Raw genomic sequence first — 25,159 nt, forward strand, 5'->3', positions numbered from 1 at the left:
CGAATGCAGAGGGCGAGAATGGAGATTTTCAGACACGCGATATCCTTGAATGGCATGGAACTGATGATTGATTGTGAGGTGTCCCTCACCTTGAATATTCTTTTCTTTTTTTCTTTTCTTGCTTTGTGTTGTGTGGCATGGCAGGAATGGTCCATAAATCAATCGATAAGTCAACAATAATTATTGTTAAAGGTGTGGAAAAATTTCTTCAATATACAATGTTTCTTCTCGAGTTGCGACAAGATCGCAAGAATTTGATGCGTCATTAAGGTATTTAAATGTGAAACTTTTTTTAGAATATAAAAAATTTCTACACGAATTTTTTTTTAACTAAAAATTAAAAATTTAATTTTAATTAAAAAATTTAAATTTAAAAAATTAAAAAAAAATTAAATAAATTAAAAATAAAAATAATAAAAATAATATTTAAAAAATAAATTAAAAAATTTTAATTTAAAAAATTAAAATAAATTAAATAAATTAAAAATAAAATTTAAATCAAAAATAAAAATAAAAAATAAATTAAAAAATTTAATTTAAAATTTTATTTAAAATTAAATTAAAGAAATTAAATTTCTCATTAAAATTTAATGAAAAAAAGTTAATTTTTTATAGATTTTATTTTAAAAAATCGAAATTAATGAACTCTAACGTCTTGTATTTAATTTCTTTATATATAAAAAGACCTTTTCCCACACAAGAGGAAAAATGCAAATTACCTTTTTTTTTAATAAAATAAAAAAAAATCTAGGTACCGAAAAAAAATATAAAAAAAACACAAAAGAATATAATATTTAATTTTCGTCTTTTTATGGATTTACCGCACAAAGCCTGCAGCTAGACTCAGCTCACTTTTACAACACTTATGGAAATCCGCATTTAGTCATAAAACAACAACAACGAAAAAAATCTTCGTTAATTACTCAGTCAATTCTCCAGAAAAACTTTTTACAACGTAGTATTTAGCATGATTCGTTTGCTTTGAAAGCAAAGATCAAAAGCGGGCAACAATAGAATAAATTAATCGAAAAACAGCCAATTTCTCATCATCAGGCATAAAATAATATATAATAGAAAAATTTAGGACCATAAAACGATAAAAAGCAGCAACGTAATCAGTTGAAAAATTCCTTTTAATAGTAAAAAGTGTAATAATAATAAAAAGAGAACTTTTATTTTAAACCGCGCGATCATAAAGTGTTTGTGCTATTATGATGCCGTGTGGTAGAAAAAAAGTAGCAAAATGTCTTTGTACAGTAAAAAGACAATAGATTGTCATTTTTATATGATTTTTATGAATCTTGAGTATAAATTTTCTTTCAAAGTCTGTATAAAAATTATTTGAAAAAAGTCAATTTTTCTTATTGAATTTATACCTATAGAAAAATTAAATTAAAATTTTTTTTAAAAAATTTATTTAAAAAAAAAAATATTAAAAATATTAAAAAATTAAAATTAAAAAAAAATATATTAAAAATATTTTTTTTAAATTTAATTTTTAACAGAAAAAAAATTGTCAAACATTCTGTCATTTGATTTAATTTGAAAATTGAAATAAATTATATTTTAAAATATGTTTTATTATTTTGAGTAATTTTTATTTAAACTTATAAAATAATTAATTTTAAAAAATTTTAGAAAATAAAATAAAATAACAAAAAAACCATAAATTTAAAATTTTTAATATTTTTTAAAATAATTTAATATATGATTGTCACAAAAAATTATAAATAGTTTTAATAATTCTATTTATTTTAATTAATTTTTAAAAATATTTTTTCAAAGATATATTTTTTTTTCAAGTAATTTTTATCTACATTTTTAATATTTATTTTAAAAAAAATACATACACAAGTCTGTAGTTAAAAAAAAATATGTTTAAAAATGAAAAAAATGGTAAACCTTTTTTTTAAATATTTTAATTTTTTGCAATTAAAATTTTATATTTTTAAGTTTAAAATTTTTAATTTAATTTTTTTTTTTTTTTTAAAGAAAACATTTTAAATTTTTAACTGAAATAAATATATCAAAAAATTATAGAAGAATGTTAAAAAATTTCTGTTCCAGATCTAGCAACTTTGCTATATAATTTACTTTTCTACCTCTTCTTTAGACGTTCACTTAATATGTACGTTGTGTGCCTAACATCTCACATGTGGTTACAAGAACACGAAGAAACAGAAGTTATATGGGCAGCAAAATATTTATTGTGGCCCGTTTCTTCATCATCATCATCAACATCAACGTTGTTTCTACTTTTAATAATATACAACGTTGTCGTCGTACAAACACACAAACACACACGTTCGTATAAAATATAATGAAATCCTCAATAGATAAAATGATGAGATATAGAAAATGAAAAAAAAAGTTAATTAATATAAAATTATAAAATAAAATATCCGACACACACATGTACGAAACTTTTTTTTTTCTTCGACGATCGTACACAATATTTTATTATTATTATTTGTGTTTCGAAATGAATATTTACATCCATCCAGCAAGAATGTTCGAACAGCCTCTTTTATATCTCTTCGCATCTTTCTCGTCGTCGTCGTCGTCGAAATTAACTTTTTTGTTCTTTGCCATGCCTTTTATTATTTTGCAATTGGCAAAGAAAAACAACCAGAAGTCGTCTGTCAGACCCTTTTATTGTGACCTGAAAGGGCAGTTTTTGTCGTCGTCGTCGTCATCCGGATAGCGAAAAATGTACACGACCAATTTAAATTTATTCAAACAATGTTCAAGAAATTGAAATTAAAATTATTTTTTTATTTATTTCAGAATCAAACGACGACGACGACGAACGGAATGGAACGAAATGAACGTGGAGAAGAAGGCAAAAAAAAAATAATAATAAAAGAAAAGCGAGCAAAAAAAAAAACGTCCGGATGAATAAGATTGAAACTAAATTAAAACTAAAATGGAGTTCAATTTATATTTTATACACAAACAACAACAACAAACACGGCTAGGTAAGAAGTGAACTGCGAACATCCATCCACACAACAACAACAACAACGGAGAACGTTTATCGGTTCATTGTGGAAAATTCGTGTTTCGCAAAATTATGTTGGAAAAAAAGTTGGTAAGTTTTAATTTTTTTTTTAAATATTTCTAATTCTAATCCTTCGATTATTAAAATAAAAATATTTTACAAAAGTTAAGTTTTTACTTTTGAACAAAGAAGAATAAAAAAAATAAAAATTTTTAAGCAATTTTATTTTTATTTATTTATTTTTTTTTATGAAAAATAGTTAAAATTTAAAAAAGGTAAAAAAAAATAATTGAATTTGATAATTAAATAATTTTAAAATTAATTGAATATTTAATTAAAAAATTATTAAATTAAAATAAATTTAATTTTTTAAAATTAATAATAAATAAAATTTATCAAATTAATCATATATTAAATTTTATAAAAAATTTTATTAAAAAAATTAAAATATTAAAAAATTAAATATTAATTATTAAATTATTAATAATATTAAATTATTGAAATATAAAAAATAAAATCAAATATTTGTTTAAATTAAATTTGAATTAATTAATAAAATATTTTAATAATAATTTTTATAGAAATAATAATTTTTTAATAATTTATTTTAATTTGAATTATTTTTTTTTATTTTATTTTGACGAATTAATTTATGCTGATTGATTACATTTTAAAAAAAATATCAAATTAATTCAATTCATTAATTTTTAAAAAATAAAATAAAATTGGATTAATAAAATTATTAAATAAAATTAATTAAATTTTTTTTATATATTTTGTCATTTTTTTTTTAATTAAAAATTTAAAATTTTGATAAAAAATCATATTTTAAAATTTAAATTAAATTTTTTTTAATTTTAAAATTTTTAATGAAATATTTTATAATTTTTAAATTTATCGCAAATAAACTAAAATTGCGAAAATAATTTTCTTCACATTATTGGTCGGTATATAAACCTAATAATAATAATAACAGCAACAACAACATTCTTTAGCGCTTGATTAAAAATATGTACAACACAATTCGTATTGAATGCCTTTATTATTATTATTATTAGTAAGCAAAAAAAAAAACGAGAAGAAATGTTATATCGTTTGGGTTTTTGCACTTGGGTTTCTTTTCTTTCACTCTCTTCTAGCTTTTTATTATTATTATTATGATTATTATTAAGAATATGCCTTTTTCCTCTTCACTCCGTCCAATCCACGTTTCTGCGCGCGATACAATTTTTTTTTTAAATAATAAAGAAGCAAAGAGAAGAGAAGAGCCTCGTACAACACGCAGTCACGTACAAGTAGCAGCTATTTTAATTACAAAGATAATCTTTTGTTTAAATTACTTTTTCAAGAACGAGTTTTAACAAAAAGGGTCATTCAATCATTTCATTGAGCATGCAAGCCGAACCGAACCGAAGGTATGCAAAAACGAAAGACTTGCGCGTTAAATTGAGAAACGAACCCCAGTTCATCATGTAAGAACAAAAAAAAAGTGCATCGCAGGTGAAATTATAAATGGGAACTATTATGAAGAAGTCAGTGCAGGGAGATTTATCATAAAGTTTAAATACGTTTAATAATCGGAATAATTTCATCTTGCTTATTATTTTTTTTTTTCGTAAAGATTATCTTTCTCTCTGCCAAGTAAGTAATGAATGAGAAGGTAATTAAGTATTTTATTTCTCTACTTTCTGCAGTGCAAGCGAAGGAAATGATTCTGAATGGGAAAAGAGTCCCGTGTGCTTGTGCATATAAAAAGGGGGAGGGAAGGTAAATAAATTGAACACATTTTTTATTATTATTAAAAGTTGTGATGTGATAAGGAATTTTATTGCAGCGAGCAAATGTGGCGAAGAGCAGGAAACTAGTTTTATTGTTAGTCGATTGACCTTTTTACATGAAAGAATGAGGTATTTTATGGTTTGTTTTAAAAGGTTTTTAATCGAAAATTTCTATTAAAATTGATTTTTAATTTGTAAAATTTTTTATTAGATTTGAAGTTTAAAAGAAATTTTAATAAAGAATTTTTGAAATTATTTTTTTATTAATTATAAATTTTTATTTTATTTATTTTTGAAATTAATTTAATTATGTACTTTAATATTTTTTTAAATAATTGATATTTTTTTTTATTAAATTTATTTTTTAAAATATTTTTTTTTTATTAAATATTTTTATAATTTTTATTTAATTATTTTTTTTTTTAAATTAAATAATTATTGTTTTTTTTTTTAATATTTTATATTTTTTTATTTCAATTTTTTTTACAATTTATACAAAAAAAATTATTTAATTTAAAAATTATTAAAATATAAATTGTATTAAAAAAAATCTTAAATTTTTACTATTTATTTATTAATAAATTATTAATATTTAAATAATAAATTTTATTATTTTTTTTTAAATATTTAAAAATAGGATAATTTTTTAACTAATTTAATATATTTTCTTTTATTTTTTTCAGATGATAAAAAAATGGAAATTTTCATTTATTTCAATTAATCCAAACCAAGCATTATAAAATACCAAAAATTATTTGAAATTTATTATTTAAAAAAAAACTTCAAACACAAAAGGTTATGGGCCCCAAAAACAAAGAAAAAAAGTTTTTCGACATAAAATCTCTTTAAATCTTCTAAAGAGTATAAAATTTCTTCAAAAATATTCAGAATTTCTAATTAAATTTACTTTTTGACCCATTTCTCTACTTTAAAAATCAAATTTAATTCACAAAACCACAATTTCCTTTCTTTACCTCTTAAAATACTTAAAGAAACCTTCACTAAACCATCTCCTCACTTAACATTTTATCTCAAATCATAATTTTCAAATCCATATTAACTCATAAAATCGTTAACTCACCATAAGAATTTGACCGTTAGCGCAATCGGTAATGAAGCACATTGATTATCTTTGCCTCAAATACTCTGAAAAATTCGCCATGGCTCAAAATCTCGATAAAAATCACAACATGTATCCCACATTAACGTCTTTCCTCATTTCTAATCTACTACAAATTTTTTTTTAACTCACAAAAAAAACCTTTTAGACTTTCAAACATTGTTAACATCATTAAGTTACTTTCTTTTTGTCTTATTTAAAAAAAAAACGTTTGTTCTCATATTCGTTATTAATTGGAGTGCGGATCGAATTTTTGAATTCCCAATCCCATCACGAGCGAAGCATGAGTCATGAAAGAGAGAAATTCTTCTCACCTATTGACCTTTGAGATCGTAGCGCGTCATTTACACTTTTGAACAAAAAAAAATGAAGAATTAAAAAAAAATAATTGAACTTACCAAGTTGCTTTTGATCCGTATAAGAATAATAAAAAATCCACGCACATTAAAGCATATCAGGTCGAATAATAATATTATTCGAGATTCCAGATGAGCAAGAACGAAAAATTAAATATTGAAGGAAGAAAAAAATTGTAGCCATTAAAAGAATGTAATGGGCAATAATAATGGTGTAAGTATGGTATGTGTGTTTTTTTGCTGCACTCGCGTATATTTATTTTTATTTCTGCTCTTTTTTTATTTTAGCAATGGTCAAGTGTAATCGAATCCAATGTTGTTTCGTATTTCAAGAATAATTTTTTTTATTGTTTTATTATTTTTTTAAAATTTTTTTTTATTATTATTTTTTTTTAATTTAATTTGATTCACTGAATTTATTTTTATTTTTTAATTATTTATTTTAATTTTTTTTTATTTATTTACAAAAATATTTTTCAGGCACTTTTAAATATTTTTTTTTATAAAATTCTTGATGGCGATGGAAAAACGCTTAATTCATCACATTCCATTTTCTTCCTTTTTTATATTATAAATACAATAATGTAGTACATATTATTTTATTTTATGTGTCGACGACACTCTAACATGTTGTAGCGAGTGAATATCGCGTAGCTTTATTTATAACGTTGTCGATGTACACTTTTTTGCATTTTATTTCCTCGCACTCGCGCTTTAAATTTTCATTTTTGTCGATATTTTGTCAGTTTTTGTAATTACCTCACTAATTTCTCTCAGAAAAATTGATTTTTTTCCGTCAAAATGTACTTTTCGAGCAGTAAAAATCCTGTTTTAGCTCGAGATCGTCGACGAAAACGACGTCTACGTGTGTATATTCCTAATTAATTTATTAAATTCCAACATATATGTGTTTGCGTATGTGCGTCGATAGACGTAGGTACATGAGAGTTGTAATAACCGACGATAACAGTTCCTTCATCAAGTTCCTTTTCACAAAACTGTACAACTCGACGATCGGTGAGTAACTGACATGAACCTGCTTTTTCTTCGCGAGACACTTCTAAAGTGTTTTCTTTCTATACGCGCGAGATATTTAACACACACACACGTGAATTTATTTATAGAGTGCAGCTAATTTCTATCTACCTGTCCAGTTAAGGTACTTGAGCGATTTGTTTGTGTTCGTGCCTGATCTCGTCTTTGTCGTGCAGAGTTCAAAATATCTCGTGTAAACAGCGACGAGAGAAAAGAGTGTGTGAAGAAGAAATGGAAGATAATGTAAAAAGAGTCAAATAAGGTAAATGTGTGTACGGAATGATGGGAATCAGGTGTGTGGATGAGAAATCGGGGAGGAGAAGGGATCTTAGATTCTTTAGAAAAATAATTTTTATCCATCATTTTACTTTTTTGATACATTTTTTTAGATTTTCGATACAAAAATCAAGAGCTGAAAGTTAGTTTTCATCAAAAATCAAGAGCTGAAAGTTAGTTTTCATGAAAATTTGTGGGCTGAGAATATTTTTTTACAAAAACTGAAAAACTAAAGGTTAGTTTTCATTAAAAATCAAGAGCTGAAAGTTAGTTTTCATAAAAATCAAGAGCTGAAAGTTAGTTTTCATTAAAAATCAAGAGCTGAAAGTTAGTTTTCATAAAAATCAAGAGCTGAAAGTTAGTTTTCATGAAAATTTGTGGGCTGAAAGTTAGTTTTCATGAAAAATCAAGAGCTGAAAGTTAGTTTTCATTAAAAATCAAGAGCTGAAAGTTAGTTTTCATAAAAATCAAGAGCTGAAAGTTAGTTTTCATGAAAAACCAAGAGCTGAAAGTTAGTTTTCATTAAAAATCAAGAGCTGAAAGTTAGTTTTCATTAAAAACCAAGATCTGAAAGTTAGTTTTCATAAAAATCAAGAGCTGAAAGTTAGTTTTCATGAAAATTTGTGGGCTGAGAATATTTTTTTACAAAAACTGAAAAACTAAAGGTTAGTTTTCATTAAAAATCAAGAGCTGAAAGTTAGTTTTCTTTAAAAATCAAGAGCTGAAAGTCATTTTTCATTAAATTTCTTTCAAAATTCTAATTTTTAATCAAAAAAACTCAAATTCTTGTTCCCGCCAACTCCTTTCGCCTTCTCTGTAAATACTTTAGTTGTTTACTACTTGAAAATAATTAAACAACACACATGCACAAGACATAAAATAATATCCTCTGTACATCCACGGAGCAAACGGGCAACGAAACGAGAGACAATCAACATCGCAAGAATGAAAAACACACACTCTTGATTCGTACAAAAAATTATTCCAACAAAAAAAAAGTAAAAACTTGTTCTTTCGTGTCACTGTGTTCGTGTCAACTCATTTCTTTTCTCTCCATTGGTATTTAAAACACCAACACAGCCTCAACTTCTGCTTCTTCTTCTTCTTGGTTCAACTTCTTGTAAAACAAGACAATTTTCATGAGTGACCGTCGTGCGCTTGTATGGGTTAATCTAAAATATGTGATGTGAATAAAATTATAAGGCAAAGTATGTTCGTACAGCCTCGCTACAGAGATACGGGTCATTTTTTGTTGTTTTTTCGTATAGCTTTGCAGGCACTTGCCCTAAAACAATGTCCAAGAGGGATTTTTTGTTTGCAGGAATTTCCTTCGTTTAATTGAATTTTAATGATTTTTAATAAAAAAAATTATTTTTTTTTTTAATTAAAGATTTTTTAGGTAAAAAATAGAAAAACTTATGTTCTATGAGACTCGAACTTGAACATCTCCGTGTCACGTAAAGCATTTTAATTCTCGGATGGTCCATACTTTTCTATGGAACCGTAGAGTGCAGCGCATATCGTAATAAAATGGAATGCAATGGAATCTTTTTACACCTCAAATCATTTGGTATGTTACAAACACGAGGAAGCAACAAAAAAAAAACACAACAAAAGTAAAATAAAAATAAGACGAGAGAAGATCGGAGGATTTGGAAAATTAATTTAATTACGCGCCATATTCGTGTTTGGGATGTATTTCTTTATTATTTTTTAAAAAGTTAATTACTTCGATCATCGAAAATGAGGAGAACAAGAGACGATAAAAATGAGATAAAAATCGTTAGAAAAATGTATTTGATAAGAGCGTATTTTTTTTAAATATTTAAAAAAAATATTTGATTTTTTTTTAATTTTTTAAAACTCCTTAATTTCAAAGAAAATTAATTTTCAGCCCAAAAATTTTAATTAAAACCTAATTTCAGCTCTCAAATTTGGATAAAAGCTATCTTTCAGTTTTCTTTAGAAATCGAAGTTTTCCAAAATTAACTTAAAAATTAAAAAACTTCATAAATTTTTAATATAATTAATTTTTAAAAAAATTCTTTAAATTATTTTGACTTTAAAAATTAAATCAATTAACTAATTAAAAAAATAATTAAATTAATTGAAAAATAATTTATTTAAAAAATAATTTAATTAAAAATTATTTTTTAAATTAATTAATTTAATTTTTAAAGTCAAAATATTTTAAAAAATTTTTTAAATAAAATTTTAAAAAAAAATTTTATTAAATTAATTTTTTATTTTAATTAAATTAATTAATTTTTAAAGACAAAACAATTTTAAGAATTATTCAAAAATTAATTAAATTAAAATTTTTTAAAAATAATTAATTTAGTTTTTAATTTTAATTAATTAATCTAATTTTTTAAGTCAAAAATATTTTTTAGAATTTAAAAATTAAATGAAAATTATTATTTAAACAAAATTCGTTTAATTTTTTAGAGATTTGTTCAAAGACAGACAAGAAACCTTTTTGACATTTTTCTTTTTTTTCCTTAAAAAATGTCTTTGAGAACATCAATGAATGATTAAAGCCAACGAAAAAAAAATTACAAACGACAGAGAAAAAAAATCTTCAAGAATTAAAAATATTTTATTGTTCCTCTCACTTGTCGCAATGTTTTAATTGTTACTCTTCGCCATTAATCTATCCATGATTTCGTGATTGTATGTCGAGTGCAGCAGCAGTCCCATAACGGATGCTCGTGCCTTCATCGCCATTCTGCATTGTCTCTCTTGCTCAATTAGCTCATCCATCTTCAGCCATTGTCTCACGCGTTCCAAATCTATTTCCGCTCTCCGAATTTTCTCCCAAACGAAATGTTTGTAACACGATTTTTTGGGCGCCCGACAAAATTCTCCCGTCAATGTGAAAACTTTCTTCACTAACGGACACCCACAAACATCTGTGTCATTCACTTTCGGGTCTTTCGAGTGTTCGGGACACAAAACTTTCAATCGCTTGCAATACGTTTGACTTGCCGGATTAAAAAAATCACAAAACATGGAATTTCCTTCGATGCGGGTGCGATAAATACTCCCGAAACTCGCTTGAGACTCGTACTTGTTGAAACATTTTTCCATGTGACGAATTGCGAATTTCGAGTGAATTTCATGTCCGCACGTGATGCAATACATCGACGCCTCGTCAGCATCATTATCGGCAATTTCCGCGGCGCGAGGATCAATTTGGCATCGTTTCGCGCGTTCAACCAACAAATCGAGTTCCGTGTGACGTTTATCGAGTTCACTCAAGGTCGCTTGAACGATTGCCATTTTTGAACGAATTGAATCTAAGGCTTTTGCGTTTAATTCTTCCGCTTTTGAAGGTGTCATGCCCCATTCGTTGATGCGATTTGGCAAAACTTGATAAATTCGGGCTGTTTGTAACTGCATGCCGCAATCGTCGGAACAATATTTGCTCTGAGGGCGTGCGTTCATGATGCATCCGGGTCCGTGACATTGTCGAATGCCCGTTAAAGCGGGATTTAGGACAATTTCGGGTGTTACTGAACGTTTTCGCTTCTTTGGGCGACTTGCAGCCTGTGAAAAAAAATATTTTTTTTATTAAAAAAAAATTAAATCGTTTTGAGATCATTTTAAATTTTTTGTCATAAAAAAAAAATAATTAAAAAAAATAAAAATAATTATATCAAATTATTTTTTTTTATTTGAAAAATATTTTTTAATTTTAAAAATTTATATTTTTTTTTATTAAAAAATTTAAAATAATTTAATTTAAATTAAAAATTTGTTTTTAAAAAAAAAAAAAAAATTATTATTATTATTAAAAAATTATTAAATTAATTTAATTTAAATTAAAAAATTATTGAATTTATTTTTATATTGAAAAAAATATATTAAAAAAAATATAAAATTTTAAATTTCAAAATTTTATTTAATTAAATTAAACATAAACATTATAAATTATTTTAACTAAACCACTCATAAAAAAAAATATTAAAAAAATAATTTATATATATTTTTTTTTTAATTTTAAATTTTCAAACAAATTGAATATATTTTTTAAATCGAACAAAAAATTCAAAATAAATAAAAATTTAAAAAAATAATTTTTTAAAAAAAAAAATAATAAATTTAATAAAATTGAATATATTAAAATTAATTTAATTATTTATTTTAAAATTAATTTAATTATTTAATTTAAAATAATTATATAAATATTTAAAAATTAATCAATTTATTAAAATAAAAAAAATTAAAATAAAAAAAAATTAAAAATTATCTTACAATTTTCTTGTCATCCCGTTGATGTTTCGCCGCTTTGTGTTCCTTGCGCTTCTTCAGTTTCTTGTCGTCGGCTTTTTTGCTCGAATACGAATGTCCTCCAGCGTCTCTTGCACTGTGCGACGGTTGTTGGACGGAAGGCGCTTGCGGTACAGGCCTAAAAACGACTTGCAACGACGGATCCTTCTCCTTACAAGCGATGCAAAAGTACTGCTTGATGTGTTTCGCCTCCTTTTCCGTAATATTTATGCAATCGCCGTGATACCATTCCTCGCAAGCATCACAACAAATCATGAAACGCGAACTATCGCTACTTCTGCAGATGCAATAAGCCACATCCTGCGTTTGGAGTATCGTTGCTATCTTCGATTTGCGTTCCGGCAGGTCAAATTGCCTCGCAATCTCCTCTTTGGACTTTTTTGAGCGTTTTTCGCTCATTTTTCGGGTCTTTTAGTCTCGGTGAATGCCGATCGGATCCAATTTGTTTACGTCAGCTCTTTAATTGTGACGTAGGACGATGAAATTGTCAAAAAATGTGACATGGGTCGATAAATTTTGAGACGAATGAAAGTGATAACTCACATGGCAGAGGTAAACAAACAACATCAACCGAGGAAAGAACATGAATTTACTGCTTCCGAAGACGACAAGCGAGTTTGGATCCACGAAATATTGGGATCAGTTCTTCAAGGCACGCGGAAAAGCAGCTTTTGAATGGTAAGTCATCGAATTTTGCCTCCAAAAATTCAATTTTTTTATATTTTTGAGTTGTTTTCAGGTACGGCGAATATCCAGAGTTGTGTGGAATTTTGCACAAATACATAAAACCGAAAGATGACATCTTGGTTGTTGGTTGCGGTAACAGTAAACTCTCCGCTGATCTCTATGACGTCGGGATAAAGTAAGAAAAAATTAATTTTTCATCGATTTTTTTAAATTTCGATTCTTATAGGAAAATTGTGAATGTAGATATCTCAGCTACCGTTATAAATCAAATGTTGAAGGCAAATCGGAGTCGAAGTGAGATGCAATGGCTTCAAGGAGATGTCACCCAGATGAAAGAATTCAATGAGGAAACATTTTCCGTCGTTTTAGACAAAGGAACGCTCGATGCCTTGATGACCGATGACTCCGCCGAGGTCTTAAATCGCGTTTCTGCCTATTTATCGGAAATGTCGCGTGTTTTAAAAATCGGCGGAAGATTTATTTGCGTGTCATTACTTCAACCACACATCCTAAAATTACTTTTGGCAACGTTACCTGCAAATAATTTCATGTTCCGCGTCGTTCGATGCGTCGAAGCTGAACGAAAAACCGCTGAAACGTCTTCCGATGGCACAAGTATGCCCGTTTTTGTTGTTGTAGCGACGAAATTCAAGGCGTTACCCCAAAAATTGCTCGAAATTTGCATGTGCGGCGATAAAATTCAACGATTAACGAGCGAAGCGGAAGTTTCTGCGGTCATAAATGACGTACAACAATCTTCGATGGTCACGAATGGGCTTGTAAAGGACTCCTCAGCTGCTTTATCGAACGAAATTAAGCTTGAGCTTCACACGGCAGACGATAAAGACAAACCGCGATACACAATTCATGTCTTGGATCAAAAACCCAAACGTGGAAATGGAAAATTTGCGGCTTTTATCGTTCCGCAGGGCAGGGAAGTTGATTGGTTGTTCTCAACTCCGCCGGGACGTCGAAAATTACAGGAATCATCGGGGCATGATCGATTAGCGATCGTTTCCATGCATCGAGATTTCACATATCCGGACTGGGAACGCGTTCAAGAGGAGCTTAATCCGTACATTCGAAATTTGGCGCCAAATGGAAGTTCAGCGAAAATTCCGTATTTGAGTTTGGACTCGAATGTGGGTCATCGCGAGCTAATTTGCAAGGGAAAAAGCGATTTTTCGGGTCCTTATGTCATCGAAGATGTCTTGTGTGATAACAATCAACTCTTTCGTCGCTTGATTTTCATGCAGAACCAAAATACGATCCAATCGGAGGCACTTTTGAAGATGTCCCATGCGAAAGATGGCACTGTGATGAAGAAATTTGTCGATAAAACGTACTTGGCATGTCAACATCATCTCTACATGACAGCTGGATTGAACATTTTCAACACCACAAAGTCAAAAAATAAAAAATCCACAAAGACAGAAGCACTTCTCGTCGGTTTGGGAGGCGGCGGACTCGTCTCGTTCATCCAAGAAATGTTAAAAAATGTAAAAATTACCGCAATTGAGCTTGATCCGTCGATTTTATCCATTGCCACGGAGTTTTTCGAGCTGAATCAAACGAAAAATTTGGAAGTTGTCATCCAAGATGGCCTTGAATATCTCAAAGAAGCGTCGAAAATGGAAAATCCGAAGAAACTGAATGCAGTTTTATTTGATGTCGATTCGAAAGACACATCGATCGGCATGAGTTGCCCTCCGAAAGACTTCCTTTCGCCCGAAATTATTGACGCTGTGAAGAAAATCCTGAAGGACGATGGACTTTTTATCCTGAATTTGGTTTGTCGCGACGACGAATTACGGGAAAAAGTGATCGCCGACCTGAAAAAGGACTTTAAAGCTGTTTGTTCCTTCAAGCTGGAGGAAGATTTGAACGAAATTGTGTATTGCAGTGCGAGTGAGGCGCCGCTCGATGCGGAAAAATGGAAGAAAATGTTTGAAAAGTCAGCAAAAGAGTTGAATCAACTTGCGTGCAGCCAAAAAATTGTCGCGCAAGACGATGAATTGATCGAAATTACGGATTTTTTGAGTAATTTAAAGGTTTAAAAAATGGAAAATATAAAATTTTGTTAAAAAAACATGAAAAAATGTGTGAAAAAAATTATTTATTTTATTCTTACAATTTTATTACACTTTTTTTAATTAAATTTAATTCTCATCCTGAAAGAAAGTCACTCTTGAAAAGAAATTTTCCTGTGTTTTTGTGTATCAAAGAATAATGTTCATGACACTTAATACTAAAGTTAGTTCAGATTATGTCAATATGTAAAAAAAATTTAAAGTTTACAAATTTCGTTCCTCGTCGTCTTCGGCAGCAGCTGTTTCGAGGATTAATTGAGAGCCGCCCACAGATTCGATGGTGTCGCCATCTGTTGTCGTCGAAGATTCATCCAAAATGCTCGAGGAGCTGTTTGAAGGTTCGATTGTCTTCTCGGGGACTTCAAGAAAACGACTTTCCAGGTATTTTTGCACAGTGAAGCGATTTTTCTCGTTGGATAAATCCTAAAGAAATTTTTCAAAATTTTTAAAATTTTGAATTTTTTGACATTTTGAAACAAGCAAAAAATTTTAATTACGTGAGAAGCAATTTTTAGCATGATTTTTATTAATTTTGAAAGAATTTACATAATTTTAATTTTTTTAAAGGTTAAAATTTTTTGAATTCAAATAATTTTCGATTAATTTTGAAGGATTTTTTATAAATTTTTAATAAATCAATATATGTTTTTTAATTTAAAAAAATTCTTCGAACAAAAATTTCAATTTTTTTTTAATTCTTTAATGGTTTACTTAATTTTTTTTAATTAAAAAAATTTTTAAAAAAATAATTTTAAAAAAAATCCTCGTAAAACATTTTTGAAAATTTTAGAATTTATTTCGAACTTCTTTTTTTGTTTATTTTTTTAATTATTTTTTTTTTAATTAAAAAGAAATGTTTTTAAATTTTTTTCGAGATTCTAAAAAAAATAAAAAAATAAATTTGTTTTTTTTAAATCCTCGTGAAAATATTTAAAAATTTTTTTTAGTATTTTTTTATGTGGCACAAAGAGTTGTATTTCTTTAATTAATTTTTTTAAATTAAAAAAAATATTTTTTAAATTATTTTCGAAATTCTAAAAAAAATTTAAAAAAATAATTTAATATTTTTTTCAAAGAAATTTTCAAAATACATCAAAGTTTATCACATTACCGCATTTTTTCTCGAAATGCGGTAAAAAAAATGGAGACGCCTGGTTAATATTTCAAATTTCAATCAAAAGCAACGAAAAATGCTGTTAGTCAAACAAATCAAGGCAATAAAACACACAAAAACACAGGATTAGTCTTCAAAAACTATATTTTCTCTTTTAATTTCAAATTAAATTTGATAAATGATTCTTTATTTCTTTTTTTAATTCCAATTTTTTCATTAGAATTCACTTCGTTTTCACATATATTCATAATAATTAATACATTTTAATATTGATATAGATACGGATTCAAAAAAAAATTTTTTTTTGGTATTTTTAAATTAATTCTTATTAATAGTAACTTTTCTTGCGTTAATTTATTAAATATATATTAAATAGTTTTAAGTTTAAATTCATTCATCTCACAGTTAGTTTTTTTTGTTGTAATGCTTTCGAGTTACATCTTAATTAGTCTTTTGAAAAATAAATTTCTTCTGCATGAATTTTCTTGTTAGAAGAGTTTTTTTAGTGAGTAAGGAAGAATTAGTCACACAAGGAGGTAGATCGTACAAAGGAGTTGCGTTTAGTATCGTCGTTGGCAAATGGCTTTTTGGGGCGAAGATTCACTCCGGGAGCAACGTTGTTGTTGTTGTTGATATTAGTGGCACAATCGAAACTTTTGTGACGATTAAAATGCGGACGAGCACGCAAATTGTTGTTGTTATTGACAGCAACGGTGTCGTCATTTACCTTGTTTCGCACCAAATTCGGCAATTTTTCACAGATTTTGATCCAATTCTCGGGCAAGGCCCACGCAAAAGGACTGTTTGAGTATTCCAGCAACTCTTTGATGTCGTAGTTGTGGCGTTCTAAAAGAAAAATTTAACTTAAAAAATTATTTTTTTGAGATTTTTTGCAAACTTACTGCAACTTTCAACCAAACTCGAACGTAAATTGTTGACTTTTTGCGTGCGAGCGATGCCATTTTGCTCGTTAACGTCTGTCTTCGTGCCGCCAATCGGGATTTCTTTTCCATTTTCGTCGACAATGAACACTTCGTCGTCTTCGTAAATCTCCTGTTTCGCATCTGCATCTGCGACGGTGTCAGTTATGCGAACGGATTTCTTCACAGCTTCCTCCAACTGCTTTCCGGGCGAAAGTTTCTTGTCTAACGCGATCCCGCTATCGTCGCGTGACATCCGATTGCCAATGACACTCGTTGGCGGAAAGGAATCCTGATGCATGACGTGATGCTGATACGCCATCGTTTGCGCCGCATGCTGATTGTAAGCGTCATCCACGTAATCGCCGACAGACTGGAGGAATTCGGCACTGCTGAAGTAATCGTCGAGCACGAGTTTTGCCGTACGAATCAACTCAAAATTATCGCCAGTAATTTTAATACTGTGTTGGCCCACGTTTACGGTGTACTTGTATTCGCCGAGCGACGCGTCATCCGTGGAATAACTTTGTTGCAGGGCGCCGGGAGCTCTGCCGCCGAAATTGTGATTGTTGTTAGTGCGGAATTTGCCGGAAGTCGAGTAAAGATCGGCGGATGGCATGAACATGTCGTGTTGCATTGGCATGGATTGGGGCGCAGATGCGTTTTGCATCATGTTACCGTTGCCCGAAACAACTGACATGCCATCGTCTTGCGAATCGAGACGAACGGGAGAGGCATTACGGCGAATTGTGTCTTCGATGAGACTTTTCGCGTAACTGAAAATGGAGAAAAATTCAAATTTGAGAAAATTTCTTAAAAATATTCGAAAACTTTACTTGATTTTCTCTTCAGATGGACCTGTGATCTGCACTAAACGCTCTTTAGCTCCCGGATTCACTAAAAATTTAACAAAAAACTACGAATTAGAAAAAAAAATTAAAAAAAAAATTGTTTTTACCTTTTTGGAAGGAAATGATTGTCTCACTCAATTCTTCGATCATATGAACTCTGCGTCCTTTGATTCCCATTACTGAAAAAATAAAAAAAAAATATTTAAAAATTACTTTTTTTCTGACATGATATTTTAAAAAATTATAAAATTAACGAAATAATTCATTAAAATTTTTAACGGAAAGTTTTTCAAATTGACATTTACAAATTTTGAATCAAAAGTAGAAAATTATTATTTTTTTAATACTTTTAATAATTTTTTTTTAATGAAAAATAAAATTAAATAAAATAAATAAAAATAAATATTTAAAATTAAAAAAAAATATATTTTTAAGTTTTTTACTGAAATATTTTTTTATCAATTTTATTATGAAATTTTAAAATCCAATGTTAAATTAATTTATTTTTTCAATTTTATTTTTTTATAGTTTTAAGATATAAAATGATTAAAAATGATAAATTAGAGCCCTCTGATAAATTTTTATCCATTTGGAGCAAGATTTGACAAAAATAGCTTTGACACAGTTTTTGACACAGTTTTTTTGCTCTTGATTTAGTTTTTAAAACAAAACTATGTCAAAGAAAAATTTTTTTTTCAGTTTCAATTTTTTTGCAGTTTTGAGTTAGAAAATGATTAAAAATGATAAATTAGAGCCCTCTGATAAATTTTTATCCATTTGGAGCAAGATTTGACAAAAATTGCTTTGACACAGTTTTTGACATAGTTTTTTTGCTCTTGATTTAGTTTTCAAAACAAAACTATGTCAAAGAAAAATTTTTTTTTCAGTTTCAATTTTTTGGCAGTTTTGAGTTATAAAATGATTAAAAATGATAAATTAGAGCCCTCTGATAAATTTTTATCCATTTGGAGCAAGATTTGACAAAAATAGCTTTGACACAGTTTTTGACACAGTTTTTTTGCTCTTGATTTAGTTTTTAAAACAAAACTATGTCAAAGAAAAAATTTTTTTTCAGTTTCAATTTTTTGGCAGTTTTGAGTTTAAAAATGATTAAAAATGATAAATTAGAGCCTCTCTGATAAATTTTTATCCATTTGGAGCAAGATTTGACAAAAATCGCTTTCAGCATTAAAAGATTTTCAGCATTACGAATGAATTTCATTTGGAATAATTCTTTCCGGATCTTTGTTGGCTTCGTAAACTTTCCCGAGTTACGAATCAACTCGCCGGGCGCCAAAGACAGGTGCCGTCCCGGATTGCATTGACGACATTGATCCAATTTGTAATGGCGGGGAGGTGCTAAGCATCATGGGCTCCGTTTGCACTTGAAGACCATCGGGCTAAAAATCAAAAATTTTCCTTAAAATTTGAAAATTCATGAAATTTAAAAAAAAAATCTCACCTCAACCTTGAACTTTCGCACGCAATTTGAGCTTTGAGACGCGTCATAATCGTAAATCCAACGAGGCATTTCGCAGCACGACAAACGTTCGATCGAGCGTATCTTTGGCAACTTCTTCCAAACGCGGACCATGAATGCACAAATTCGCCTTCAAAATATTCAGGTTTTGAATGTTGATCGAGCCATTGACGAGTGTCGGCGCGACATTTTCGATCAGTGTGATGAGATCGTCGATGCTGCCTTAGTGCTGCGGTTGATTTTTTGCGGCAATATTTCCCACGGGAGCTCCCTGCGTAAAACGAATTCAAGGGAAAAATTTTTTTTGCCCAATTTAATTGTTTGTTTTTATTATTTTGCAGTTTTGAGTTATTATGATTAAAAACAAAATTAGAGCCCTCCTGAAAAATTAAAAAACTACGACAAATTAATAAATTTAGAAAAAAGAAAAAAATCATTTGAAATGTGACAAAAATTTCTTTGCACAACCAGTTTTTTTGCTCTTGATTTAGTTTTTAACAAAACTATGTCAAAGAAAAAATTGTTTTTTATGACTTCAATGAAACTCTTTTCCCTTAAAATCCCTTTAAAATCGAAAAAATTCTAATAAGAATTTTGATTTTTTTTCAGTTTTGAGTTGTAACGCCCTTGGATGGGAAATCCCGAAAAATAATCAAAAAATCACAAATTAGGAAATGAAGACAATGATCTTCGAGCTTTAAAGAACTTCGAGAACCTTTTTGAGCGGAAAAATAATTGAAGTACGTCGAAAACTCACCTTTTCCTGAATCAGCATTACGAATGACGATTTCATCCTTGGAATAATTCTTTCCGGGGATCTTTGTTGGCTTCGTAAACTTTCCCGAGTTACGAATCAACTCGCCGGGCGCCAAAGCAGGTGCCGTCCCGGATTGCATTGACGACATTGATCCAATTTGTAATGGCGGGGAGGTGCTAAGCATCATGGGCTCCGTTTGCACTTGAAGACCATCGGGCTAAAAATCAAAAATTCTCCTTAAAATTAAAAAATTCATAAAATTTAAAAAAAAAAATCTCACCTCAACCTTGAACTGATAATACGAGTTGATGTCACTCGAAACCTGCCAATGTTTCGCACGCAATTCAATGAGCTCGAGCAACTTGAGACGCGTCATAATCGTAAGTCGTTCATCCAACGAGGCATTTCGCAGCACGACAAACGTTCGATCGAGCGTATCTTTGGCAACTTCTTCCAAACGCGGACCATGAATGCACAAATTCGCCTTCAAAATATTCAGGTTTTGAATGTTGATCGAGCCATTGACGAGTGTCGGTGCGACACTTTCGATCAGTGTGATGAGATCGTCGATGCTGCCTTGCGTCTCGTAGTGCTGCGGTTGATTTTTTGCGGCAATATTTCCCACGGGAGCTCCCTGCGTCGAATTCAAGGGACGCGGAGTCTCCAAATTTTTGCCCAATCGCCGGTATTGTGACATCTCCTCTCGCTAGATTTCTCTTTTTTTTTTGTTTTTGCGTGTCTTGCTCTACTTTTTTCTTCGATTGTTTGTTTTTATTATTTTGCTTCTGGTTACTTATGGATATGGCAACAACAACAAAATTTCCGGTGAAAAATCAGAAGAGAAAACTACGACAAATTAACTTTTTTTTTCGTGTAAAAAAAAACTAAAAAAAAGTGAAAATAGCACCTCCCCTGGAATAGAAAAAAGAAAAATAAGGTCATCAAATTGAAATGTCAACAAAGCACATCTGACGTAGCAAAGAGGCTCTCTAACTTAATTAACACGCATTTTCCCGCAATTTGTCTTGAAAAATTCAAAAATTTCCTTTAAACATGACTTCAATGAAACTCTTTTTCCCTTAAAATCCCTTTAAAATCGAAAAATTGGGAAATCTAATAAGAATTTTGAAACACGTTCTACGCCCTTGGATAGGAAATCCCGAAAAATAATCAAAAATTCACAAATTAAGAGGAAATGAAGACAATGATCTTCATGATTTTTCCTTTAAAGAGACTTTCGAGAACCTTTTTGAGCGGAAAAATAATTGGATACGTCACGAACATTTGTTAAATTAGATGAAAATTGGGAAATTTTGCTTACCTGTTCGCAGAAGTTTCGTTTTGACGGAATTTCTCGGGTGAGACGAATGAAATTGATAAATGTGATTGTTTTTTATGGAATACATTACTTGAGACGAATGAAACTGATAAGGTCGTTGCAAGTTTGATAAAAGTTTTTTGAGTCAATTTGGAAAAATTAAATATTGGGGTATTTAATCTCGAATATGATCATTATTATGGAAAATATCTTTGGATGTCTTTTGAATGGTTCTTAAGCTTAAATATTCACAAATAAAAAATACGTAAAAAATACGTAATTTTCATTTTGAGAGCCCATTTGATGGTTTATAAGCTTGAAATTGATCAAAAGTTATGAAAAATGCCTTTGGATGTCTTTTGGATGGTTCTCAAGCTTGAAAATTGAAAAATAAAAAATACGTAAAAAATACGTAATTTTTATTTTGAAGGCCCATTTGATGGTTTATAAGCTTGAAATTGAACAAAAGTTATGAAAAATGCCTTTGGATGTCTTTTGGATGGTTCTCAAGCTTGAAAATTGAAAAATAAAAAATACGTAAAAAATACGTTTCATTTTTATTTTGAGAGCCCATTTTGGATGGTTTATGAAAAAGCTTGGAAGCTTGAAAATTGAAAAATAAAAAATACGTAAAAAATACGTAATTTTTATTTTGAAAGCCCATTTGATGGTTTATAAGCTTGAAATTGATCAAAAGTTATGAAAAATGCCTTTGGATGTCTTTTGGATGGTTCTCAAGCTTGAAAATTGAAAAATAAAAAATACGTAAAAAATACGTAATTTTCATTTTTAGAGCCCATTTGATGGTTTATAAGCTTTAGAAAAGTTATAGAAAATGCCTTTGGATGTCTTTTGGATGGTTCTCAAGCTTGAAAATTGAAAAATAAAAATACGTAAAAAATGAAATTGAACAAAAGTTATGAAAAATGCCTTTGGATGTCTTTTGGATGGTTCTTAAGCTTGAATATTCACAAATAAAAAATACGTAAAAAATACGGAATTTTCATTTTGAAAGTCTTAAGCTCAAAAATTGAAAGATATGAAAATTAAAATTTTTAGGGGTATAAAAAATCAAAAGTTAAATTTGAAAAGGCCTGAATGTTTTGAATAATTTTCTACTGTTTTCCTCCGAAAAAAATAAGTTTATCAATTTCATTCGTCTTATAAACCAAAAAAAATCGCCATTATCAAAAAATTTGTTGATTTCCCTGAATTTAATAAATTTTGAAGGAAATATTCCGTATTTAAGGTTAAAAATAGCAAAAATCTACAAAAGAATTATCAGTATTTGAGTTGAAAGTATTAGATTTTTATCGAACAGCGTAAAAAATGAGCGGAGAACAAGAAAATACTTGGAGAACTCCAAACTTTCGTACGAGTGTCGTAAATAAAATGTAAGTCTATGCAAATTTTTCTAAACAAAGTGAAATGTGTCTCCGGCTTGATGAATCACTTTCCTTATCTCTCGATTTTTTTCATTTCTCATTTTCGGCAGAAACGAAGCCATTGTCCAATCGGGCATGACATCGGCGAAGAATAGCATCGATATGGAGAATCATGTGTACCAAAAGTCGCGCACGAAAGATGAGTACCTCAGCTATGTGGCACGTCTTATCTTGCATGTCCGCGAAATGAGTGAGTATCATCGTCATCTGTCTTGTTTTTTGTGACGTTAGATGACTATTTTTTCCTTTGTTTCGCCATTTTCGCACGTAGACAAGTCGAAAGGCGCTCAAAATCAGCAGCAAACGGGTCAAAATCCGAATGCGCAAGATCCGACGCAACAAATGACGAATCAGCAAGCGCCAAATCCGCAGCAACAAGCACCTGGCAACATGGGAGGCATGCAAGATCCCATCAACGCGTTACAAACACTCGCGACGCAAGGCACTCGAGGTCCTCCGGGTCCGCCAAACATGATGGGAGGCGTTCCGCAGCAGCAGCAGCAACAAAATCAGCAACAACCGCCATCGAATTTGCTTCAATCGCTTACGCAACAACGCCCAATGCAAGGAATGAATCCCCAAATGGTCGGAATGCAACAACAGAGACCCGTTATGCCGGGAGCTGTTGGTCAAATGAGCGGCGGAAACATGACGATGAATATGCAGCAGCAACAACAACAGCATCAAGGTCAAATGATGGGCGTTATGAATCAAGGAATGGGTCCTCAAGGTCAAATGCAACACGCAGGCGCCGGCGGACAAATGATGAATCCCCAAATGGCATCGCAAATGGGCGGAATGAATCCCGGAGGAATGGTTTCGATGCGACAACCTGTCCCGGGAGGCATGAATCCCGCGATGATGCAACAACAACAACAGCAAATGGCAGCAAGTCAAGGTCAAATGAACCCCATGATGATGAATCCGAATATGGCACGTACGCCAGGCGTTCCTTCGCCAATTAATCCGATGTCGCAGCAAGGAATGATACCGTCGCCAGCAATGGTTGCGTCTCCAAATCCGCAGGGAATGATGAATAGACCGCAAATTATCACGCCGTCGCCATCGCAACCGTTGAATACGCCAATGAGACCCGGAGAAACAGCGCCAAGTCCCTTAAATCCGCACGATGAGCAACTTTATCGCGAGAAATATCGACAATTGACGAAATATATTGAGCCCTTGAAGCGGATGATTACTCGAATGGGCAACGATGATGGAGATCGTTTGCAAAAAATGAAGAAATTACTCGAAATTTTGTCGAATCCCAATAGTCGGATACCGTTGGAGACGCTGTTGAAGTGCGAAACTGCTTTGGAGAATCAATTGGGGGCATTTAAGGAACATACGATCAATAATCCGTTGTTGGAAGCCATAAGTGCGAATATGCAAACTCCATTGGCGAATCATACGCTTCAACGAACGTTTCGTCCTTGCTTGGAATCACTTTTTGGATCCGATATCAAGTAAGTTTTTTTTATATTTTTTGAAATAAAATTTAATTTTTTCACAAAATTTGGGAAAAAAATTATTTTTGAAAAATTTTGCTGAAAAATTAATTGTTCAATTGAACAAAAATTTTCATTAAAATTGTTTTTTGTTTTTTTTTAAATACCAAGGATCAGAATAATTTTTTTTTGAACAAAAATTATAACTAAAATTTCATTAGAAAATTGAAAAAAAAAATTTTTTTGCAGATTTTTTTAAGTTTGAACATAAAATCTCAAAGATTTAAATTAAAAGTAAATTTTAAATAATTTTTTTTAATTTTGAATTTTTTGAGAAAATATTTGAAAAAAAAAATTAAATAAATTTAATTAAAAATATAAACAAAATTTGATCAAAAAAATTTTTTAAATAAAATTTGTCATAAGAAACTGACTTTTTAAACAAAAATTTGTTCGATGAAAACTGTTTATTTTTTTATTTAAAAAAATAATTTCTTCAAAATTTAATTTTTGAGAAAAAAATTATTTATTTATTTTTTTGAAAAAATTTACGGCAAAAGTTGAAATTTTATAACAAATTTAATAATTTTCTAGTTTTTAAATTTTATTATTTTGAAATTTCATCAAAACTAATTTTTTTTCTAAACGAAAATTCTCTCAAAAACTAAAATTTTTTTAAAATTTTCATAAAAATCATCAAATTTAAATAAAATTTTAATTTTCTCTTTCAGAACAATTCCCCTTCCATCTCGTCTCAAACGCATGAAGCTCGAAGAAGACACGCAAAATGAAGAATCTGGTCCCGAAATCTCTCACATCTTACAAGGAGAAATCGCCCGTTTGGATTCCAAGTTCAAAATCACTCTCGATCCCGCTGCCTGTGCCGGAAGCAAGAGTGTCAAGCTCATTTGCTGGTTAGATGACAAACATTTGCCGTGTGTGCCGCCAATTAACGTCACTATTCCTCGCGATTACCCGAAATCGTCGCCCGAATGCTTCGTCGAGAGCGAATACGAAGGAACAGATTTCCTAAAAACCGTTCAACAAGCCTTAACTGCTCGAATTCTAAAACTTCCGAAAATTTTTACACTTTCTCAGTTACTCGATACGTGGGAAATGGCATTGCGTCAAGCTTGTGCCCCGAAATTGGTTGCTCCGACACAAGTTGGTGTCATTATGAATGTTTAAAA

The 25,159-nt window shown here is 29.6% G+C and overlaps 4 protein-coding genes across 4 annotated transcripts; 2 read left to right on the top strand and 2 right to left on the bottom strand.

Annotated features, from left to right (window-relative positions):
* Positions 1-10,146: 10,146 nt before the first annotated feature.
* On the bottom strand, positions 10,147-12,310 carry LOC134830557 (CXXC-type zinc finger protein 1-like). The gene is made up of 2 exons (XM_063844076.1): positions 11,824-12,310; positions 10,147-11,115 (listed from the first exon to the last, which is right to left on the bottom strand). The coding sequence occupies exons 1-2, from the start codon at positions 12,256-12,258 to the stop codon at positions 10,195-10,197; spliced, it is 1,356 nt and encodes a 451-aa protein (XP_063700146.1). The 5' UTR covers positions 12,259-12,310; the 3' UTR covers positions 10,147-10,194.
* Positions 12,311-12,400: 90 nt separating this feature from the next.
* On the top strand, positions 12,401-14,732 carry LOC134832240 (eEF1A lysine and N-terminal methyltransferase homolog). Its single transcript, XM_063846216.1, has 3 exons — positions 12,401-12,537; positions 12,599-12,721; positions 12,773-14,732. Exons 1-3 carry the CDS (start codon positions 12,443-12,445, stop codon positions 14,601-14,603), a joined length of 2,049 nt encoding a protein of 682 aa, XP_063702286.1. The 5' UTR covers positions 12,401-12,442; the 3' UTR covers positions 14,604-14,732.
* LOC134832241 (eukaryotic translation initiation factor 4E-binding protein Mextli) lies at positions 14,645-21,136 on the bottom strand. The gene is made up of 8 exons (XM_063846217.1): positions 21,080-21,136; positions 20,039-20,670; positions 19,759-19,975; positions 17,629-17,700; positions 17,507-17,567; positions 16,653-17,446; positions 16,478-16,596; positions 14,645-15,059 (listed from the first exon to the last, which is right to left on the bottom strand). Exons 2-8 carry the CDS (start codon positions 20,453-20,455, stop codon positions 14,841-14,843), a joined length of 1,899 nt encoding a protein of 632 aa, XP_063702287.1. The 5' UTR covers positions 20,456-20,670; positions 21,080-21,136; the 3' UTR covers positions 14,645-14,840.
* Positions 21,137-22,260: 1,124 nt separating this feature from the next.
* On the top strand, positions 22,261-25,157 carry LOC134830807 (mediator of RNA polymerase II transcription subunit 15). The gene is made up of 4 exons (XM_063844390.1): positions 22,261-22,470; positions 22,572-22,711; positions 22,793-23,987; positions 24,701-25,157. Exons 1-4 carry the CDS (start codon positions 22,406-22,408, stop codon positions 25,155-25,157), a joined length of 1,857 nt encoding a protein of 618 aa, XP_063700460.1. The 5' UTR covers positions 22,261-22,405.
* Positions 25,158-25,159: the final 2 nt, after the last annotated feature.

The sequence above is a fragment of the Culicoides brevitarsis genome, chromosome 2, assembly GCF_036172545.1.
Source record: "Culicoides brevitarsis isolate CSIRO-B50_1 chromosome 2, AGI_CSIRO_Cbre_v1, whole genome shotgun sequence".
Taxonomy (NCBI): Eukaryota; Metazoa; Arthropoda; class Insecta; order Diptera; family Ceratopogonidae; genus Culicoides; species Culicoides brevitarsis.

Excerpts from the sequence above, each read along its gene's own strand:
- LOC134830807 (XM_063844390.1), top strand. The coding sequence starts at position 22,406 with ATGAGCGGAGAACAAGAAAATACTTGGAGAACTCCAAACTTTCGTACG. Across the intron at positions 22,712-22,792 it reads CTTGCATGTCCGCGAAATGA|ACAAGTCGAAAGGCGCTCAA; the intron begins GTGAGTATCATC and ends TTTCGCACGTAG. Across the intron at positions 23,988-24,700 it reads CTTTTTGGATCCGATATCAA|AACAATTCCCCTTCCATCTC; the intron begins GTAAGTTTTTTT and ends TTTCTCTTTCAG.
- LOC134832240 (XM_063846216.1), top strand. The coding sequence starts at position 12,443 with ATGAATTTACTGCTTCCGAAGACGACAAGCGAGTTTGGATCCACGAAA. Across the intron at positions 12,538-12,598 it reads GGAAAAGCAGCTTTTGAATG|GTACGGCGAATATCCAGAGT; the intron begins GTAAGTCATCGA and ends AGTTGTTTTCAG. Across the intron at positions 12,722-12,772 it reads CTCTATGACGTCGGGATAAA|GAAAATTGTGAATGTAGATA; the intron begins GTAAGAAAAAAT and ends CGATTCTTATAG.
- LOC134830557 (XM_063844076.1), bottom strand. The coding sequence starts at position 12,258 with ATGAGCGAAAAACGCTCAAAAAAGTCCAAAGAGGAGATTGCGAGGCAA. Across the intron at positions 11,116-11,823 it reads AACGGGATGACAAGAAAATT|GCTGCAAGTCGCCCAAAGAA; the intron begins GTAAGATAATTT and ends TTTTTTTCACAG.
- LOC134832241 (XM_063846217.1), bottom strand. The coding sequence starts at position 20,455 with ATGTCACAATACCGGCGATTGGGCAAAAATTTGGAGACTCCGCGTCCC. Across the intron at positions 19,976-20,038 it reads ATTATCAGTTCAAGGTTGAG|CCCGATGGTCTTCAAGTGCA; the intron begins GTGAGATTTTTT and ends TTTGATTTTTAG. Across the intron at positions 17,568-17,628 it reads AATCATTTCCTTCCAAAAAG|TGAATCCGGGAGCTAAAGAG; the intron begins GTAAAAACAATT and ends TTAAATTTTTAG.